The sequence below is a fragment of the Narcine bancroftii genome, chromosome 8 (assembly GCF_036971445.1).
Source record: "Narcine bancroftii isolate sNarBan1 chromosome 8, sNarBan1.hap1, whole genome shotgun sequence".
Lineage (NCBI taxonomy): Eukaryota > Metazoa > Chordata > Chondrichthyes > Torpediniformes > Narcinidae > Narcine > Narcine bancroftii.
In genome coordinates this window covers 158,769,817-158,777,751 of record NC_091476.1, presented here as the reverse complement: position 1 = coordinate 158,777,751, position 7,935 = coordinate 158,769,817, and the positions used below count along the sequence as shown (strand labels likewise).

Genomic DNA, 7,935 nt, shown 5'->3' with positions numbered 1-7,935 from the left:
AGAGCTTTGCGGTGTCTCAGACCCATTTTCTTCTGTGAGATGTGATCAAAATAGTTTCGATCTGTCCCCTTAAATGTTATTTCATTATAGAACGCCGAGGAAGTTTAATTAATCCTTTCTGTAAAAAAGGAAGTTATCAAGTTATAACTCAATATCTTTGAAATAATGAATGGGTTGATAAGAATACTTTGTCAAATCAGATAAGGGGAACTGAACTTTTTCCAGAGTAAGTGGAAGGGCGAGGAGTTAAATTGATTTCTGGTTCCGCAAAGGATTTGGAAACAACAAAGAATGGCTGCATTAGATCGAGGATATATTAAGTTGCGGTGGATTCCGCAAGCTTGGAAGATGTTCATTGAATCCTTCCTTTATATTCAAGGACGGGCACCGAGAATTTAAGGAAAGGCTATACAATATGTGCATGAAAATATGTGCAATCACTTGTCAACCATCCTGATACTAGAAATATTTATTATCAATAATTAAGCCAAAACAAAACCTCTTTTATTTTAGCTAGTAGCCTGGAGTAATGGCAATTCCCTCAACTCACTCCAGCAAGAAAATATATATTTTTACAATTGGAAATAGATACGAAAAGGAAACTGGATAACTTTATTGGGGGGGGGGGGTGCATTGAATCTCAATACTGCATGCACAATCTGAATTTTCTATTTTTTTTGTGAATGACTGTATTCCTTGTAGGAAGTTTTAAAATGTCCCAATAGAATACAAAATAGAATACAAAAGTCCCAATAGAAATACAAAAGTGTTTGACAGTCAATTAATTACTTTGAAAGTGCAAGCTCTTGTTTTTCAGGCAAACCATGCACCCAAGGTTCAAGAAACAGCAAGAAAGTCTGCAGACTCTGCAAAGATGATAGCAAAAGCACACAGCGAAATGCTGGAGGAACTCAGCTGGTCTTTCAGCATCCGTAAGAGACAAAAGGCTTTTTTCAGGTGCATTCGACGCGAAGAATGCGTCTGAAGAAGCAGAAGCGGCCCTTTAAATTGCCTTTCGGGTGGCAGCGTTTAAAGCTGCTCCGGATGCGGCTCTGAGCCCACTCCGGCTCCTGCCCAATGTCAGCTGTGATCAGCAGCCTGACCCTTTCACATCCACTTTCAGGTGGCTGGGGGAGCCACTGAGCTGAGCTGATGATCCCTCTCGGAGGAAGGTTACGTAGCTCGCCTCAAGAGCACCTCCTGCACATTCAGGTGGCCTCAAAACAGCCGCATATTGCCTAAACATGCGGCTTTACATGTGGAGCAATTGGCCACCTGAAAGTGCCTTAAGATACATTGCTGACATTTTGGGCCTTCTTCAAGGAATAAGCAGAATGAGCCAAAAGCAGGAAGTCTCAGAATTCAGACAATGCTGGTTGGGGGAGGAATCCAGACCTGCAAGAGGTTTTGATTGGATGTGATAAGCGGAGGGAGGGGTGAGAATTTATCACGTCTGTGGTGACTGGGGAGGAAATGAGTGGGGGGGTAACAAAACCCAGAGAAGATGATATTAATGCCACCCTTTTGGAGGGTGTCCAGTCACAAGATGAGGTGCTGTTGCTCCAATTTGCGGGTGGTCTCAGTCTGGCAGTGCATGAAACTATGGGTAATTGGACTTTCTGATGTATCCTGCTGCTGCCTTTTTATGTTTTTTTTTTCCTTGAAGAAGCAATAAATCTTTGTCTCCTATAGACGCTGAAAAGACCAGCTGAGTTCCTCCTGAATTTCAGTGTTTTTAGTACAACCCTCATTTTTCCCTCATGAAAAGGGTGGACACTGGGAGATCTACGCAATTGTGGCAGAGAGAGCCGAGGAACCTCAACAAAGCGATTTTCCAGTCTATGCCCAGTCTCTCTGATGTAGAGGAGACCACAACAGGAACACTGGATGCAGTAGACACAACGTAACATACCAACTCAATTTCCTTCAACCAGTGCCAGATCACGATGACAGGTAGTCTGCCACTGAAAGTGGAGTATGTGTATACTCCAACATTGCGTGCACATAGTGGTGGTTTCCATATCAGAGTGTTAGAATGGAAGCATTCACCAAGAAAAATGTAAAATATCTGATGGACCAAGAAAGTTATGACCGATATACCATCCCAAAATATTGAAATCAAGTAAACCATCCCAAAATATTCATAGCTGAGTAAACTGATGGATTATACAATATTTTATATTGTAGATAGATAGGTTTTTGAAGGAGATAGATTGTGGGGGTACTGTGGGTCACAAACAAACATTTCACAGAACAGATTTCTTTTAAAATGCTAGAGTTTTACTCAAGCCAGACAGTCCAGGCTCCAAGTGCCTTTACAAAAAAACTTTGAAGAGTGCCTATAGAGACTTCACAAGTAGGTGTTAAAATGATAAGAAGACAAAATGACTTGATTCAGAGTGTAACAAATAGATGACACATTTTTCTTGTTTATTTTCCTTTGTGTGAAGATACTGTTTTATGGCTTTAATTGTATTGTGTATGTGGAATATTTATGGGTTTTGGAGGGGGTGGGAAGAGGGGAGGGAGAGAAAAATGGAAAAAATGCCACTGTGTATATTTAATGAGAAACGTTTGTACATATTTTGGTTGATATGGTTCAGTGTGAAAAATTTAAAAATTAATAAAACAAGTAGGTTTTAATTTGACATGCTGTGGAGTAATGGATTATTGTTTTGAAAGCAACAGATGAAAGGACTCAGAAGATTGGATCCGGTGCCACATTTCTGTCTGTGTGCAGTTTGCTGTTCTAAGAAGGTCATGTGGTTTTGCAAGTAGAGAGAGAGAGGAGAGAGAGACAAAACAGGCCATCTCTAAGAGAGAGAGAGAGAGAACTAGTTTCTGCAGTCATGGCAAGCTGGCAGCTTGTTGAAACTCCATTTTGAAGATTGGTTGTGAGTTCTGAGTTCAGCCTATGGTCCATACAAGAGAAAATGGCTGGCTAGAGTGTTTCACCTGAAATAAGGGAAACAGAAGGAACTCTGTGGTGACCTGCAGAAGAAGAGGTTATCATTTGGAAAACCCTGAGGGGGGCAAGTTTCTTCGGCAAGACACTAAAGTGGCTGATCAGAGGGAATCAGTTTGTGTGTGTCCATCTCTTTTGAAACTAACAAGAACCTGCCTGAGCGGTAACCATTTAAGCACCAGAGCTTGGTGAAAATTCATAAATGTTGAATTCCATGCACAGTATAAGAATTGCCTGATACCGGAGAACTTGGAGGAGCGAGAAATGAGATTAGACTGTGAATCAAAGAACTTTTCTGAACTTATACACATTACAATGCACTTAGAAGAATTGAAGAGGGTTAAGTTAGGCTAAGTTAAGTTAAAGTTTGATCTTGTTTTTATGTTTAAAGAAAGTTAAAAACTTCTTTTATTTAAATAACTATTTTGTCTTGGTGAATTTCTATTGTTGCTGGGTTTTGGGGTCTTCTGGGCTGTAACAAAATATTTGTAACTGAGTAAATCATCCTTTTTTCAATAATCAAGTAAATCATCCCAAAATATTAATTACCTTAGAATATTTATTTTAAATTATATTTTGTGCATATACATGACTATTATGTTCTGTGTACTGCATGTGTGCGCACCGTAGTCAGAAGAAATGCTGTTTTGTCTGGTTGTCAAATGATAATGAACTTGATGTCCTGTCCTACATTTATCATTCAACTATTACATTAGCACCTAGTTTGCTGGTGCATTTCCTACAACAACAGTGCCGACCTTTAAAGCAAATCGTGTTAAATACTCTATTTGTGGAAGGACCCATGTTTTTACAGTCTTTATTTTGAGGGATCTTCCAAGTTTAACTTTTCGTCTGAATTTTAAAAAAATTAATTGCATGCGAGCTGTTGATAAGGTCAGCCTTCACTGCTCCTCTCGGTGGTGGTGAACCACTGCGGTACTTATTAGAAGACACTCCCACAGTAGATTTCAAATATTTGGACTCGGCAACAATGAAGCAATAGTCATGTTTCCAAGACAACATGATTTTAGAGGGCAAAGTTGGAGATTGCTATGCTCCTGCATGTCAGTTGCTCTCATAAATTTGGGGGAGAGAAGTTGAGTTCTGGAGCTGTGCTTCATGCAGCCTGAGTAAGTTACCGCAGTCCACTTTGCACCCACTGCACCTCTGATTCATCAGTAATGGGGATAATGAACTGGGGGAGGCCACGACGGTGCAGCAGGTTTTGTTGCTTTCAACACCACTCCGGTGTCAACCTGTCGATTAAGCATGTTCGTTCCTGTCGCGCTGCTTGACTACAGTGGGAAGAGGTCTGCTGGCCAGCGGAGAGCATTCCGCGGTGATGGTGTGAGTCGGTCTGTGCAAATTGGGAAGTTAACACCCAGCTCTTTTGAACTGCATTTGCAGCCACGTACTATTCTGTCGTTTAACAACGAAACTGTCCAATGGTGAGGACCCCCCCCCCCAAAAAAAAACTCATTTCGATTTGAACCTACAGAATTGCAACACCCTTTCCATGCAGGCATCCACTCAAGCGTTCATCCCCAAGCGTGCTGGAGAAACTCAGCAGGTCCCGCAGCGGTCAGACCGGAGCCCCCTTCGCCAAGGTGTGGATGCTGCGGGATCTGCTGAGTTTCTGGGTGACATCTGCAATCAGCGTCTGCAGACTTTCTTGCTCCTCCCCCCCCAAAAGTAAATGTTGTTTCTCCCTCCACCGTTACTGCCTGGCCTGCTGTGTAGTGTCTTCTGCTTGAATTCCATGTTATACGCTTGAACAACCCCCTCCGATCCAACCCTCCCCCAAGACAATGCTCGTTAACGCAGGGTTTTAAATGCAACACATTCAATACGCGGTCCTTCATTGGGGGAGAAACGGGAGCCGCGATTTAAAATAAAAGCAGCAAAGCGATGGCCACCAGGATGCAATGCACTTGGCAAGGCGAGCCGGCGCGGCACTGCTGCCCCTCCCGACAGGTTGCTTCTGGTCCCGCCCCCCAACGATGCTGATTCGTTGTTCATGACGCAATAGAGCGGTGTATCTTTCTTTCTCCCCTCCCCCGCTCTGTTCTTTGGTTGGTTGACTGTGACGTCGATCAGCTCACCGCGTTTGGAGCTGCGGAAAGGACCTTGAGGGTGGGTTCAGTGGAACAGCTGCAGGTTTGTTGAGGAATTATATGCCAACATTGTATTTCTACTCCGTGTTTAACTTGATGGCAAAATAACACCAGGAGCAGACAAGTTGGGTTTAGCTAAATGCAGCTAGTCAAGCATCTTATTGTTATCTTCCAATTACCCATTATTGTGTTTGCCTAAAACCATGAACCACAGCAGGGCACTTGAGAAGCAAGAACCATATTTAAATTTAAAACATCTTACTTGACCATCATATTTGGATGCATGCTCAAGAAATTGTATCTGCAGTTGGCTTAACATGGAAGGAGGGCCATGTTGAATTTGTCTTCCAAGGGACCCAGCTGGTTTGCAAACTCCCCATCTCGCACCAAGAACACTTGGTGTGAATTGAACGAGGCGGTGAGCCATTCCTATGGCTCTTCAAAAGAGCCTCCAACCAAACAGCTGTTAACCTTTTGGGAGCTGCTGGTGCTCTCTTCCACTCTGCATCATTTTCGTGGACGAGAATTGCTTTCTTTTCTGTACTTTACCATTTTATGAGTGGGTTAGTTAGTTTCGTGCTGCCCGTGACTGATTTTCCCCATCAGTTTCCCGCGGAGAGCAGATGCTTTCTCTGAGGGCCAATGCATGGTCGCAGCATGAATCTTAATCTTTGAAAGTATCCAGTTCATTTAGCCCAGTTCCGCGACTCTTACAAATGGAGGGAGTTATTTCGATGTTGACTGCCAACATTGGTCAATGTTGTTCAAAAATAAAATCTAGCCCCCTTTCCCACTGGCATCCCAGTTAATTGGCTGGTGCAGTGCCTCTTGATGCAGTTTCCACTGGGCCACCCTTAACCGGGACACTCATTTGCTTTTCCACCCAGCACCGGGGATCGGAATGTTCTACCTTCAACTGTCCCGTTTCCACTGGTTTTATTAGCACGCCCTACTGATAAATGCCAGGGATATGAGTTGGGGTAGAAGTGGTTCATCTCTGGCGTGAAATTATGCCATTTGAAGGTGACATTTGGAACATGTTCCTTTTCCACTGGACCCTGACCCAGTAAGTTCCTGGGACAGGGTGCCAGTGGAAAAGACCACGCGAGGGAAGTACGATTTTTTTTGAAGGTGTGTGATGTCACATTGTTGTCATCATCGTTAACATGATCTGTTTCTTGAGTGAATTCTAGATTTGTGGTTTCGAGCAGACTGGCTTGTTTCTAATTTTTTAAAATTGCGTAACTGGTTTGTGTGGAACAATTTCCGTTTCAAATAAGAAATAGTTTGTGTTTTGAGTTACTGTCACCAATTTCAGATCCATTTTCCTTACATTTTTAGGTTATTTGAACATTAGGATTTAAAAGAAAATCATTGAACCAGTGACATGGTGCTCAAAAATGGTCTCAAACTCCCAACTGCTCCAGTCTTTGTAATACTGATCCAGAGGTTCTGATCTTTGAGAATTATGATAACTTGGACTCCAGAATTATGGATTTGAGTGACCTTTCTACCTCTCTCTTTGCCTTCTCTGTGCATGAAGCAGTTTACGAAGATGAAGGACACAGGGTAAGTCTGTCATTTAGAAGAAGTGGATTATTTATGAACGTGACGTTGAGTACGCTGGGAAAATTATTACGAAAGGAGAATCCAGTTTGCATATCCAGGGAGTGGGGTGGAAACTTTCTTCTTCTCTACAGAGCTAATTCCCCCAGATCAAGTCCTTCATTGGAATACATAAGTAGACAATTTTTCTGAGAGATGGGCAGTGTTACAGTTTACAAACTGTTCACATCTTGCAGTGGCTAATCTTTGATTTAATTTCATAACTTTTTTTAATAGCTAGTCAAGATAGCAGACAGTAAATCTGAGTCTTGGAATTATCTCATTTGATATAAGTTTAAACTGCCTTCCTTGGCACTTTTACCTATAAACCATCAAAGCTACATTGTGGTTGTGATGCCTGTAATGGTAACATGTGCCTGGAGCATGCATTTTGGTGAATCCTAGTGTTCATTGGCTCTGCCAAATTAGTGCTCCAGTGTCCCCTTCTTGTAAGATCAACTTGTATCACTGTGAGTTACTACATTCTGCAGGGAGTTGCAAGGTTGGAGTTGAGAGAAGGGCTGGAAAAGGTTGCAGGCTTTCAGGGTATGGGGTTCCATTTATCAGATACACTGATTGCTATTGCTTGTCAACTCAAAAATCATACTGCATTCAGGAGGTAGTCCATTCTCTCATTGGCCAACTGATCAATGCCTGGTATCCTGGCATCTATTAATGTATATTAAGGTATGTTTACCATGTAAAATTTGATGCCTTGATGAAAGGTTCCTGTCCAAAACGTTGACCATTTTTCCTCTACTCCTACTCATTCCACCAAGTTGCTCCAGGAGATTTTTGTTTTGAGATATTCATCCAAGTTCTTTGCAGCATATCCTAGTGATGGTGAATATTGGACGATTCCTCTCCTGCACCTCTCTCACCGTTTGACTTGCTTGTGTCAATGCCATCCTTCCTCCTCCACTGGCTATGGGTCACTGATGTTGGGAACTGCTGCTCTCCCTGCACCAGAGTGAACCACTGAATTGTTTCTTATTCATTTTTGCTATCTGGATATTGCTGTCAAAGCCCAGTTTTTTTTTTGTCCCTCCCTCATTTCCCTGGAGGTGCACTCTTAAATCGTGCATTACTTGAGTTTACTCCCAATAATACTGTTGATGATGGAATTCCAGGATTTAGACCAGTGGTGAGGAAGGAAAGGTGAGGTAATTCCAAATTGGGACAATTTGGGTCATGATGGTGTATTGTGTGTTCGCTCTCCTTGTTGTGAGTTTTCTGCAGATGCGAATAGTG

At 42.4% G+C, this 7,935-nt stretch overlaps 1 protein-coding gene across 4 annotated transcripts in view; it reads left to right on the top strand.

Moving 5' to 3' along the window:
• Positions 1 to 4,076: 4,076 nt before the first annotated feature.
• Positions 4,077 to 7,935, top strand: part of LOC138741470 (calcipressin-3-like) — a 116,508-nt gene continuing 112,649 nt past the window's right edge. For 2 of the 4 annotated variants that reach the window (XM_069895644.1, XM_069895642.1), the window contains exons 1-2: positions 5,047 to 5,122; positions 6,421 to 6,648. In XM_069895644.1, coding sequence (XP_069751745.1) covers positions 6,571 to 6,648 — 78 coding nt within the window. In that variant the 5' untranslated portion in view covers positions 5,047 to 5,122; positions 6,421 to 6,570. Of the gene's footprint in view, positions 4,096 to 5,046; positions 5,123 to 6,420; positions 6,649 to 7,935 lie in introns of those variants that run through there. The other 2 variants (XM_069895643.1, XM_069895641.1) reach the window with 2 other exon arrangements.